The sequence below is a fragment of the Tachypleus tridentatus genome, chromosome 12 (assembly GCF_004210375.1).
Source record: "Tachypleus tridentatus isolate NWPU-2018 chromosome 12, ASM421037v1, whole genome shotgun sequence".
NCBI lineage: Eukaryota > Metazoa > Arthropoda > Merostomata > Xiphosura > Limulidae > Tachypleus > Tachypleus tridentatus.
The window spans coordinates 48160175-48175291 of NC_134836.1; the positions used below are offsets into that span (position 1 = coordinate 48160175).

The window sequence follows — 15117 nt, forward strand, 5'->3', positions numbered from 1 at the left end:
AAATCGCCTGCCAACATACATTTATTTAATGATAAAATGCCTAAGTGATGAAACATAGGCTTACTTGGAAGACCCATAATGAGTTATTCCACAGATTTCGTAAGTGGCAGTTGTAGAACTGTTCACAATGAATACAATGTAAGTCAGCAATATAGAAGTTTGAGTTATACCGATTTTGGATAATTCCGCTACTCATAAGAAACAGGCAACAAGGTCAAATCGAAACTTAAAGAACAAAATAATTTGTTTTGATTCGTTGCACAAATAAAGAAGAAATATAACCATAAGTTATCGATGAATTTGACAGATTTTTACATGATAATCAGATAAAACAGAATGCATAAAACTAGGTGTAGAAATTTAAAGTAAAGTTCTGTTATAATTTCAGGCTAAGACAAACTCTTAACTGGCTGTCTTAGCACAAGACTCTATATGAATAAAACTTTTTTACTTTGATGTTTAGAACAAGAAAAGTAAATAACATATTCACAGATGACTCAAACTGTCCCTTCTAAAGCAATAGATGTGTTACTAAACAAGTAAAGAACAGTTACATCATTACAGCACAAACGAAACTAAAAGGTAGAATGCGCGTGTTCTATTTCTGTATTTGCTTATGTGGTCGAACCAGAACAAATATCTTCGTTTATAACTTGGAATATATTGAGGTAGTGTTCGATTCAATTGACATAAATCAAAACAGGTCCATAAGAAAGCTTTAAACAGATTGTCAGTCACCGATGTATTGGTTACCATGACTAACAATAATAAAACAAGCATTTTGGATGGTTGTATAGAGGGTTACAGTAGAAATAATGCAAATACATATAATACGAATTCACAGTCTTTGAATTTTGTAGACTGTTATTTATTTATCTTCAAACAAAGTTACAACATTGAGATTAATTACTTAAAATTAAATTATCTAAGAAATACGTTAAGAAATATCAAGACATTTAAGAAGCAAAACCAGTTAAATAAAGCCAAAATATAATAAACCAAATAAACTAGCCATAATTATAGGGCAGTTCTTAAATTCTTATAAATCATAAAGCTTATCAAGTAACTATTAATTGTTTCTCTGTTGAACAATGGTAAGCTTACAGATTTTAAACGCTAAAGTCCGGGGGTTTGATTTCTCGCAGTAGGTTTATTCTAAAAACAAATGAACAAACTGCATTATGTGGCCAGCAGAGTATTTTAGTTACTGGATTTAAAAGAGAGGTGTGTGTTTGTCTTATAGCAAAGCCACAAAGGGATATCTGCTCAGCCCACCGAGGGGAATCGAACCCCTGATTTTAGCGTTGTAAATCCGGAGACATACCGCTGTACTAGCGGGGGGCTTAAAAGAGAGGTAAAGTATGTTTAATTCATGGCAACAATAATTTATTTTAACCATATCAGGTACGATTTATGTTCACAATGTAATTTACTGTGTGTATTTTCGCTGTAAAAACACTTTGAATCGAGTAAAGTGGTTAAACGTGTGATTCCTGAAGAGTGATGTTTCTACTTTGATAATCAAGGCATCGTAACACACAAAAGCAAATTTCGCGTCTATTCTACCCTATGGTTTAATAGACTGAGCCAGGCTATGGTAACAAGATGCGCACCACATCAGCTAGTGTGGCGATTGGCAGTCAAGGAAGATGGTCGTTGATTCGCTCTTCCCTTAAGATTTAGATTTTTTTACAGTTGTTTAATGTTTAATATAGATTTTAGAAAACATTTCACGACAGACAATATTTTGTATTCTAACTAACTGATGTATCAGATTGGAGATTTGTGATACGATGGCTTACACACATATTATATCACATATTAAATGGTTTAGTTGTCATGCGGGTTTGTTTGGACATTTTAGTCTTCTCTTCTGGAGATTTTTGTTTGTGTTATTCATTCCTCTAAACTCAGGTAAGAAAGCCTGGAATTTATAATATATTCAACTATTTATTTTTATTTTAATAACCCCGTGAAGGATAAGGAAATAACATACAGCAATAAATAAAACGTTAGGTATGTTAAAATAACATTTCTGTCCACAGCTAAAATATCAAAAGAACTGTCAAATAACCAGACATACATTTATAAAATGTCTAGAAAGGTAACAAACGTGGTCACTATAGACGTTCTTTATGAATGGATAAGTGAGCTTCCATTTGTTTATTGTTGCTTAAAGTCTCTTCTTCGTGGTGCATATGTTAAATAATTACTAGTTGGTTGTTTTATAGCAAAGTAACTTTGGGTTATCTTCCTCTCGGGACATCCAACCCTGTATTATAACTCGCAAGTTTGTAAACTTATTGCTCTCTGTGTTGAACAAGCACTATACCAACCGCAGAAACAAACACCCTAGTTCAAAGTAGATACAACTGTATCTAATATCTGGACAATGAAAATACTTTTATATTGAGATTTTTGATTTCCATAAATAATTAGTACAAGGGAGACCGCCACTGTTACCTCTAAATATGAGAAGTTACAGTTCACAGTTAATACTTTATAGTGTATTGAAAAACACATCAAATGTACATATTTCTGTAATTTTGTCTCTATTTCGACTATCAGAAATCAGCGAGAGATTGTTTGTTTGTTTTGGAATTTCGCACAAAGCTACTCGAGGGCTATCTGTGCTAGCCGTCCCTAATTTAGCAGTGTAAGACTAGAGGGAAGGCAGCTAGTCATCACCACCCATCGCCAACTCTTGGGCTACTCTTTTACCAACGAATAGTGGGATTGACCGTCACATTATAACGCCCCCACGGCTGGGAGGGCGAGCATGTTTGATGCGACGGAGATTGTTTTCTAATGCGATCTGTTTTCGCAACAGCCAGTAGTTATCTTCATGATTAATATATATATATAAGTATATTTATAATAATCTGAGGGACAAAATATTTAGGGTTAGCTCAAAATAAGTCATATTAATCTCCCATGATTTATCATAAATTTCATTTTCAAAGAGCTGATGTGTTTTCTCGTGATATTATAGCTATTTACAAATATTATTTAATCACGATTTCCATGGCAAAAATGATCACCTTAAGAAATGGGATAAACGGTAAAACTATACATTCTTATGCAGTGCTAAGCTTAACATACGAAACCCAGATGACAGAAGATTTAGTCGTATTTTACTTGTACACAGAGAAAAACACAGTTACATCACTGTTGAGATTTAAGCATAATATTATTAATTAAGGTAAGTCTAAGAGCAAAGTGTCGATCAAACAAGTTTAAAAATTGAAACATCTTTAAATGTATTACCTAATACAGAAGTGTGATCAAACACGTTTACATGTTAAAACAACCTTAACTATTCTAACTAACAGCAAAATGTCGTTAAGTAGGTTTCACGCGTTAAAGCATATTTAACTATACTAACAGTGAAATCAAACAGGTTTCACATGTTAAAATATATTTAGCTATACTAACAGCGATGTATGGTCAAACAGGTTTATATAATAATACTCAATTTTCGTCTGTTCTGAAGATGCGCACGCAACTTACTATCTAAATGCGCGTTCGCGCATATCTCATTTCAACGGATGAAAATTTACTTTAGTTTTATGTCTGTTCTCCAAGTGCGCAAGCAGTTTACTATTTATATGTATATATGTGCGCACACTTCAACAAATGTAAAGAAAAGGCAAATATAAATTCACTTTAATTGAAATTCTGTACAACAACGTATTAAAAGCTTATCAAAGTTTATAAAAAAAAAAAAGGTCTAACTTTAGGTTGTTGAATAACATCATAAGTTTACTTATTGGTCATTTTAAGTAAAGTAAGTCTTATTCGTAACTAAACAAAAGCAAAACGCGAGTACAAGTTAGGCCCAAGACTAGTCCATTCATAGATTTTATTGTCTGTGGTTAGAATTCTTTTGCATTATCTTGATAATCCTGTATTTAAAGAAGTATACTCTTACAATGAAGGTATTGATTTCTCCGCAATTTTTTTCAGTTTTGCAGGCGTCTGATAACAGTAAGTAATAGCGTAGTGTAGTGATACAGACATAGTCGTCAAAACATTCTTAAGTGTACTGAAAGGATAGTCATAGAGATTTACACATTAAACATTTTTACCTATTCTAACAAACAGCGAAATGTGGTTAAACGGGCTTATACATTCAAACATCATTAATTATTTATTATAATTCATCTTCTTCATCAGGATTCGATCCATGTTTAGGACAGGTTCAGCTTTGGTCTCTTCCTTCCTCTCATGAATTATTTTGTTTTCTTTGTTACTAAATCCTAGTTAATAACTCTTGTCACATTGTTGCATCACTCACAGTATATTCAACTTTCTCCATTATCCCGTAGGTTATAATTAATATTCCTTTTTCAAGCCATGTCCAATGCACTGGGAAATATAAACTCGTACATTTTCACTAGTTTCACTTATGTATGGTCGCAACTATTAGTCTGTGTTCACAATAGAGGTTCACTTACCAGTCATATACAGACACACATAATTCTATTTTTAAATACAAAAACATTTTTCAAATATATCTACGTTTGTGTCTAGGATACTTCTAACCTAAAACTGTTTGGGAGAGGTATTTAGGGCTTGCTTCATCATGTATTAATTAACTCTTTAATTTATTCAACTGTTCATTTTTATGTCCTACAGTGGCAGAGTGGTATCTCTGCGGGTTTACATCGCTAAAAATCGGGTTGCGATACCCATGGTGGGCAATGCATAGCTAGATCATTATGTAATATGTGCTTAATTTCAAACAAGCAATCGTCTTTTTTTAAATATCGAGTTATCTAGGAGTCTTTTTGGCATGTTTGAATGGTAAATCTAAGACTTTATATACTTTCATTGAAATATAGTTTGGTATTTGCTATAGCTTGTTGAAATGTTTTTTCTTATATATTGATCTATGTTACACAGACATATTCTATTAATGTCATTATGTATATTCCGTAAATTAATATATGGTAGTTTAGACCATACAGGCTCCTAATTCTCTCCAAATTCTGTTTTTTTACACTATTAATGTGTGGTGTCCAGTTTAAATTATTGACATTGCTATCTGTAAATCTCGTCTAGATGTAACTGTAGTATTACTTGACTTGTTTTATCGATTATTACAATTAATATGACCTGTGTTTTGTGTGTATTAATTTTAATTTCCCACTTATACAGATCTATTATAATAATACTCAGATAAAATGCTCGTGCATCTTACTACCTAAATGCGCGTATAGATGTAAATGTACATTTGTGGACGTATTATGCAATAACATATTAAAACGTAAGTTTTTAAAACATCCAGCATTAGATCGTAAAATATCAGTAAACTTCACAAAACCAAAGCAAAAAACGTACACTAGTTACAGTGTTAATTTATCTCTTCATCCAACACAAGTCATACTTAATTAAAGCTTGTCTGCTGTTAGGCCTAAAATTAGTGGAGTTATAGATTTCAGTGCCTTCAATTATAATATTTTTTTATAATTATAGTTATTAATTTGACTGCTAATGTTTTGCAAATCTCTGCTAGTACTAACAAATAGAGAAGTGTAGTTAAACAGATTTACAAATTAAAACATCATTAACTACACTAATTAATAGCGAAGTGTAGTTAAACAGATTTACAAATTAAAACATCATTAACTACTTTAATTAATAGCAAAGTGTAGTTAACCAGATTTACAAATTAAAACATCATTAACTACATTAATTAATAGCGAAGTGTAGTTAAACAAATTTACAAATTAAAACATCATTAACTACACTAATTAATAGCGAAGTGTAGTTAAACAGATTTACAAATTAAAACATCATTAAATACACTAATTAATAGCGAAGTGTAGTTAAACAGATTTACAAATTAAAACATCATTAAATACACTAATTAATAGCAAAGTGTAGTTAAACAGATTTATACATTAAAACATCATTAAATACATTAATTAATAGCAAAGTGTAGTTAAACAGATTTATACATTAAAACATCATTAAATACACTAATTAATAGCAAAGTGTAGTTAAACAGATTTACAAATTAAAACATCATTAACTACATTAATTAATAGCAAAGTGTAGTTAAACAGATTTATACATTAAAACATCATTAACTTAACTGTGAAATCTTTCAATACAACGTTTTATTATTTGACCTGAAAAAATATTATTGTAATACTATTTGATTAAAGTCTTTTTAAACAGCAGTTCAACGTATTTGTAAGATCAATCCTGTAAGGTTTGATATTGTTTCTTTTTATTACAATTCGTAAATATAACTACAGCAGAAGATATATAATTACATTTTGTTACTTAATCACAATCTTTTGCATAATGTAATAAGAGTATTTACTTTTATCTTTGCCTCATTTTTTATTACATATGCTATTAAGAAACTAATTTTGCTTCTCCAAGGTCTCTTACACAGAAGAGTATAACTTATATGAACTCTACTAGAAACTGAACAAGTATGAAGTTCATAAACATAACAAATGATATCTATATATCCTGGATATAAGCTGTAAATTTGAAGTAAATGAAACAACTCCTTGAGCTCAGCAGCAAAGCACAGGAAATAAGAAATGACTGGTATAATTTAACCTCCGTGAAGGTAATAGTTGTGATAAATAATCTATCTAACGCACTACAATAAAACGTGGGGGTTCGTGCATTGGAACAGTTCATTTCGTTAACTGTTGTGGACATGGAATCATGGAGAGTACTATTAACTTTCAAATAAATCATATTTTGAGAGCTAAATGGTTTACATGTCTTCACAAGCTAAGTGACTTCGTCTGTTCTTAGCAATGTTTTGTGGATTGTAAGATATATATATATTATTAATGTTATTATTTTAAAAATAACTTTGAACAATAAAAATATTTCGCCCCTCCAGTTTATGAACCGAAACCCATTAACGTAACACTAAACACTTAATACAATAAACTTGAAATATAAACTAAGAATATTAAAAATTATTGACGATATAACATTTCCATTTTGCACGTTCACTTTGGGTAACCTAATAAATAAATTCGCAATATTTAAACTGTATTTCTACTCATATAATAAGGCTCTTTTATACTTAAAACTTAAGTGTCATAACTTTGTTTATAACTTCTACTTTTAAATTCATTCCGTTTATAGAAACAGTGAATTAATTACATTAATATTTAGTTTACGATCTTTGTACTGCCCGGGATGGCCAGTTGGTTAAGGTCGCGTGTTTGAATCCCTCATCACCCCAAAATTACGCTCGTACTTTCAGCTGTGAGGGCATTATAGTGTTACTTTCAATCTTACTGTTCGTTGGTAAAAGAGTAACCCAAGAGTTGGCGGTGGGTGGTGATGAGTAGCTGCCTTCCCTCTAGTCTTGCACTGTTAAATTGCGCAGATAATCCTCGTGTAGCTTTGCGCGAAAATTAAACAAACAAACATTTCTTTGTTCTAGGTAGTATTTGTTTGTGAGTTTTAATTAAAATGAAAGGTTAAGAATAAATTAATATCATATGTTTTAGAATGAAATATGTTCTCCGTTGTGACAGCCGTAAGTCTACGTGCCTACAACGCTAAAATCAGAGGTTTGATTTTCCCGGTGGACACAGCAGATAGTTTGATGTGGCATTGCTATAAAACACACACATACAGAATGAAATGTAATGACTTATTCCAAAAAATGATTAAAGTGCTGGATGATTTTCATAATGCCTGCACTTCTTACTATACTATACTATAATGTTAGTGGTAAAAATATTTATATTCAAACAATATTAACCGAATTCTTCCTTTTGTAATAAACTATTTTAGCAATATAAAATAATTATTTCTTTAGTTTTGCTTGTTTAGATATTGAGCACAAATCTACACAATGGGTTATCTGTGTTCTGCCCACTACGGGTATCGAAACCCGGTTTTCAGCGATGCCGCTGAGACACTGGGGGACATTTTTTTAATTACTTGCAGAAGACGAGGGCGTAAAGCACTTAATGCTTTTAACTGATGTGAGGCACAGATACATTCACGAAATGACTCTCAAACCTGGAGTCAATTTTGTTGTTTTTCACATTATGCTTTTTTTGTTCTTAAAAATAAATTACTTTAAAATTTGAAATCACACCACAGGAAGCTACTATGGAATGACTGTTTCATTATGTATTAAACAGCTGGTAAAAAATTAAACAAACTGTATAGTAATAATAATTATGCCCCAGAAAAAAAGGGAACAATGATCTTTGGGTTATTATTGTTTTTGAAAGGTGATTTGTGCATCATTTTCATTTTATGTGCATTCCAAGCATCGTGAAAATGTCCCTCAAAATCTAGTGTAATAAATAATATTGAACTTTATTTTTAAACATATTGATTTTTGCCCGAAAAACATCAATGTTATTTTATTAGTATGGGAGAGTTAACTGAAACTGAATACCTGCTTAACTAAGAGTCACTTACAAAAACTTTACCATAAACGTAAGATATATATATATACATATATTTTCATTCAAACTTAGTTTTTATGTTGAGTAACTAAGTTCATTTTATCTCTAGACCAGTTTCAACCTAATGAAGTATAATATAGGTTGCAGTTTACTGTCTTATCGGTTTATCCTGTTGCAAATGTTAGACTTTTTTGTCATTTTCGATGGTGATACTTTAGGTCCATTCAATGATTGTTGAAATATCTGTGAAGAGATTTACTTCAAATTTAACTGAAGAACTGATCTGTGATCACGTTATAAAGGCATTTTTAGATAAGAGTAAATAGCTCATACAAGTGATTGTGTCTCGTCTAAATTTTCTTAAACACAGGGTTTAATCTTTTTCAAAAAGTAACTTATCACCACTATTTTAGAATTAATTCCAGCAAGCTAAGTGCGAATTGAATAAAACAAGAAATGCTATTCTTGTATTTACATTAACGAATGTTCCTAAACGTCAAATGAAAAGAATGGAAAATAATCATTTATGTTTCTTTGCTATTACCATAATTTCAGTAATTACGTAAAACGTATTTTTTGTTTATTTTCGAAATTTGCAAGAAACTGTTCCTAGTTTTTAAATAAAAGACTACAGAGAATGCAGCTAGTCAAGACCGCACGCCACCAACTCTTGGGTTACCAAAAAGAAAGGTGCATTGTCACTTTAGAGAAATAAATTATGAGGGTAATAGCTGTGATCTCTATTTTCTAACAGCCAATTAAGATGCTAGAAGTCACATGACATTTTTTCCTGCTATATCTAATTAAGTTCTAAATGTTAAAAACAGAGTAATCCGAGAGTCGAATCCTGGTCGCACCAAACATGCACGCCTTTTCAGCCGTGGGGGCGTTATGATGTAACGGTCAATCCCACTATTCGTTGGTAAAAGAGAAACCTAAGAGTTGGTGGCAAGTGGTAATGACTAGCTGCATTCCTTCTAGTCTTACACTGGTAAATTAGGAACGGCTAGCGCAAATAGCCCTAGAGTAGCTTTGCGCGAAATTCAAAACAAAACAATTCTGAGTAGTGAAATGCAGCGTACAAAAGGTATACAAAAGTTGCTGGAAGGTTTAGGAAATATGACTCCAATGTTTAAAATCGCGCTTAGATACCCGCGATATATCACATCACAGATAGCCTGTTATGTAGCTTTGTGTTTACAAACAAACTATAGCTAGTACTCTGTTTTCAGGCACCAGTAAACCTGACTGTATTTTTTGCAAAATAAGGAAAATATTTATTTAGAGCTGAAACTTTGTTTGTTTATATATATCCATGTGTATATATAGATAAATTAGAGCGTACTTATATTGCTGAATAAAATTATTAAACTGATAACGGTGACACACGCATGTACGCACTTACAAACCTCACCGATTTGCAGCCATCATGAAAGCTCGTTACCAATGTGGAAGACAAAAACAAACTTTCAAGTTTTCCTCTGAATGATTCAGAGAAAAGGTGGGAAACGTATTTTAAACATTATAATCATTAAGCGCATATGGCCCTCGTGTAGCTTTGCGCGAAATTCAAAATAAACCTAACCAAACTTCTCTTTGTGTCTCAGTAGCAATTCTTAGACAACAAGTTTTCAGAACGCAAAACATATTTATGTTAATCTAGAGATTACTAGTGAGTAAAGTGTTTGGTCAGTTTACAGTATGAGTGAGCTTTCTGAAAAGAAAAAAAAATCAACCACATACCTCTGCGTAATTTTGTTACGTAAACACCGCTTAATTTAATCTGAAGAATGCGTTTTAGGGTGTGCCTTTACCAATTGTAATTTCATTTCCGGTTTATAAACCCGAATTATAATAGCATAATACCTAAGTAATCATTCAACAATCTTTGTGAGACTTGTGCTCTAAAAAGAAAAACAATATCAAATAAATGCTTTGAAGTTAGAATGCTATAAAAAAAATAACTGGTGCATTTGTGTTTGATATAGTGCATGTTCTTTATTATTTCTTCCTGGTAGCTACTTAGAGTATTGTTAGTTATTTAGTTTAGCTATATCTGATGCTACAAATAAGTTACAGTTTTCAGAAAATATTCTAGTTTACAGACTTCGTACATAACAGGCCATTAGAGAGCAAGTGCCGATAACACGGTAACTGTTAAAAACAAAGGGAGAGCTCTAACCGTTAATCTTTCGTTGTCAAAGGGATGTCGCGTTCTGAAAACTTATTGATAATGAAGTTGAGTAATATGGTACATATAAGGCAGGAAATGTCGTCTATACACATTCTAAGTGCTGCCTATATTAATATAAATATTGTAGTCTAAACCCTTCGATGTATTCTAACTACCTATCTTTCATCGAAGCTTGCCAATCAAAGAATCGTTCTATCTATTAATTAATTGTGGAAGTTATGTAAATTTAAATACGATGACAACGTATAAAAATGTTCTAATTACACTCGGCATTCTCGATAGGGGGAACTCAAAGATATAGTTTATCAATTAACACTGAATAAAATTAACACTGTTCATTTGTTAAAAGGTATCTCAGGACAGCTGGTATGGGTATTAACACTTTTGCTAAGAAAGCAGAGAAGAGCGTTTCGACCTTTCTAGGTCACCTTTGTTAACTTTATAAAACAGTCGTTGTATTCTTTGTTGCTACGTTCTTTAGTGTAATATTTTTCAGCTGTTGTTATCATTTGAAAGAAATGATTGATCTTTATCCAAAAGTAGTTGAAAGTATGGATCCTGACGAACGTGTTATACTGGGATTGGAAGAATCAGCATCATTGTTAAATCTTCATTCATTTTCAGTCCTTAGACACATCTTCACAGCTTTTTTAATGCACCTTGCTCTTCAAGATGATTTTTGGCTGCCTTAGTGATCCATTGGATAGCAGCGAGGTGCTGACTTGAACACCCAGTAGCTTTGTGACACTTCACAAAACATAACCACCCCTTGTATCTCACCCCACACCTTCACCGTGAACCACTTTTTGTAAACCGTAAATGCTTGATCCATATAATACATTTATCAGAGCCACCTAGTGGTCACCTCAAGCAACTTGTGGATATCTAGACTGATGTCTATCATCATGAACCACCGTTGTTACCCTATGAATGTGGTAGCTAACATATGTAGAAATTGTATAGCAGTAACTGAGTCGAATGTATATGTAAAAACGGCTGATTGGGGTTGTTTTTACATATATATTTTTCTCTACAAGTGGATTTTCTCGTCATCACTGATTAGTAACTGAGTCTCTCTCAGTCGCTCAGTCTCAAGGTCAAACTGAGAATGTGTACACGACCTTCTTCTCTGTAAAACTATTTTCATAAATAATCTGAATAACAGCTTATTTGTGCGTTTTAAGGAAGTTTTCTTTTTCGATAGCGCTGGGCTCATTTTGTGATGTAGTTTTAGTAATCCAGGTCTAAGTTAGTAGCTAATATTTTGGGGAATTATCTTTATTATTACAGAATTTTTTAATTTTTCTTCGTCATATCACAATATTTTGACAAAGCTAAAATGCACGTAAGATCAGAACGTTCTAACAATCTCTGTATAACGTATTAGGACTCGATTTATATGTTTAGGGTTAAATCTAATTTTATGCACTAAAGCAAGAACGACAATCATAAACGTTTATAATCAACAATATAATCAATGTGATAATCAACAATTATAATTATACACAATACAGGCATCAGTTAGTTTAGATTAAATACAATCTCAAATTATTTATTTCTTACGAGACAGAGGAATATACAAAACATCCATTATACTGTTTTACACTGAAAATTCTATTACGTTTCATTTAGCATTTAAGTAAATTGTAAAAGCGTACATCATAATATTTATTTCCTACGTTTTAAAGAAGGTTTTAAATATCTCTATTTGTTGATAGCTTTTATATAATATACCAATATTTTGTCTACTATTACTATTAAAGTTGGCCCAGAATTTAATATGCAAATACCTGTTCGTCCTTTAAGAGTTGGAACGTTCTATATATATCCCACTCTTATAATATCACACGAACAAATGCAAATCTTAAACAACAAGCTATAATTTGCTGACAGTTGAATCTTCAGGATACCATATTTTTATTCCTTAAAATTACCGAAAAATCTAAATATTAAAAGATTTTATATTTACGTATATTATTTTTAAGTTTTCTTTTTTTATCATCATAATATAATATACATGTTTTTGTAAAACAACTAATGCTACTAATTTCTCCTTCAGTCTTCATCAGACAAGCTGTTTAAGATAATATTTGTTTATCTCTCGTCCCCATAATTGTAACTTCCCTTTGAAGTAGACTGGTTTCGGAAGATTTCAAAATGAAATCAATAATCCTGGATAGGAAATTCGAAAAAAAACAACAACCCACAAATATAAATTCAGTGTCATAAACAAAAGACAATCTAAACATAGTAAATGTCTCCTAATAGTCTGCAGTTTGTTTGTTTTTATAAAAAGTTACAATACATTTTAAAACTGCTTTATTTACCCCTTTAATACCATTATTTCATTGCTAACGACCGTTTTTTGTTAACCATAAGGATACAAAATGAGATATTATTGTTCTGCCTACCGCTAGTATCAAAACCCAATTTTGACCGTTATAAGCCTTTAATATTACCACTGAGCCAAAGGTGGTCTTTCATAAAGAAGGATGATGTTTTTCTTTGCTTGCTCATTTTTCATGTTAGAGAAAACACAAGGCAAAACGTTCAGTGTTTATAACTTCCTTAAAAACGATGACTAAACTAAGCTGATCCTTCTGCACTATGGAAAGTAATCAATAGATGAAGTTTTGAAAAAGGATACGATATTAGAAAAATCATTAATTTTCTATTTGTTGTACTTTCCAATTCCTTGAGATATGTAAAAAACTTGAAATATTAGATAAACATCACGTAATTTACTTTTGAAAAGCTCGTGACTTGTAACAGTTTGTGGTATAGTAAATTCACAACAAAAGGAACGTGTTTTTTTAAAAATGAATTCAGCTATTGACAAACTAATAAAGAATGAAGCTTTAGCTTCATAAAGCACCTAACTTCTTCTCTTATAATTTACCTTTTCTTTTTACCCTACGTGTTTTATATTTGTTAAAATGGTAAAATTGAAGCTACAGGCATTGTCTAATTTAGTTTAACTTTTTTGTTTAAAAATAGTGTTAGTAACTGGATTTAATTAATAGAGTAAAAAAATCTTAAAGAATGTTTACCATACATAAGTACAAGCCACTATTGTTTGTTACAGTCTATTCTAATTAGATATGGAAAAGTTCTTACAAAACAATGTTCTAATATGACCAAATACTTTATAAAATGAAAGTAAGCAGATTGTAACAATTTATTTAGTCTGAAAACGAAGTTATTAGTGAGAAATAAATAACGTTTTTAGTGGGTATTTTTTACATCTCAATTACATACGATGCTGAAAGCATAAGACATTGAATATCTTAGTTTAAACCTTTTTAAGTGAGTTTCCAGTAACAGGAACAACTGATAGTAATATGAAGGGAATTTTACCAATTTTATCTCTTGATTCATTAGTTGTTTTTAAATTATTATCTATGACCTTTCTTGATCAGAAAAACTAGCTTATAAGCACTAGTTGTCGGCATGGCGTTTTGCATTTGCAGTGACGGATATTGGTTAATCAAAATTGTTTTCCACGTAATATTGCAATTTTTCTATTAATAAATGAACAAATAAGCAGGCGAACAGCTTCCTACGTGTTTTTTGTAATTTAATAATTCCATTTTACGAATTCTTTTTAATTACCATAAGCGTCATTATACGAAAATATTCACCTCTCAGTGCCACAATGGAAGTATGTCTGTTGACTGGTACCACTGAAAACCAGGTTTCGGCTTTGTGCTTAACCCCAAGCAATAACAAATATATTAGAATGTTGTGATTACGTCTTTGTTTATAAATCTGACGTAACTGTATACTAAAAGGAAATATGTTTATTTACATAATTTGAATCGATTAGCAATTCAGATATTAGATAATTTTATGTTTCTTTTTGAGAATTTTCTCGTATCTTAGTAAAAGATTTTATTTTCGGAGAACGCATTCGTTCAAAAAATTATTTTGATTTCACTTTACTGAATTTAATTATCTAGTGGGCAACTGGTAAGATTTCTGATTTACAACGCTAAAATCCAACGTTCGATTCCCCTCTGTAGACAGATTGCATATAGTAAACAATGTAGCCTCCGTACACAAACTTTATCAAAACTGTGTAATAATTAACGTGAAAGATTTCGCTGTTTCCGTTGCAAAATACTTGGCCTTAAAGGCTGTCATGTTAAAAGTACACCACTACGCTCTACATGCTCTCCACTAATAATGTAGAGTACAAAGATAAGGTTTCCTAACTCATGTGTCAGTAGTTTGGCTGCTTTGAAATCCACAAGTTCTGCATTTAGCAACTTAAATGGTGTATTTGTGTAAACAAAACCCAAAAACAAACATGAACTACCGCTTTTCTATGTAGTCACTAGAAACATGCGACGGTTGAACGGATATACCATGGGAATGACTTGGATACACATAACTTACGTTAGTTTTACTGATAAAGATCCTACTTGATTATATCGTGTACTGTTACCTTTGACACAGTGTCAAAGGGAATCCCAGTAATAGTAACATGTTGCAGATATCTTTCAG

General features: G+C 31.5%; 1 protein-coding gene across 1 annotated transcript in view; it reads left to right on the top strand.

The window, feature by feature from the left end:
• Window positions 1-1645: 1645 nt before the first annotated feature.
• LOC143235039 (neural cell adhesion molecule 1-like) overlaps window positions 1646-15117 on the top strand; it is a 162580-nt gene continuing 149108 nt past the window's right edge. The window contains exon 1 of the mRNA XM_076472783.1: window positions 1646-1914. Within this exon, the coding sequence (XP_076328898.1) occupies window positions 1794-1914 (121 nt within the window). The 5' untranslated portion in view covers window positions 1646-1793. The remainder of the gene's footprint in view (window positions 1915-15117) is intronic.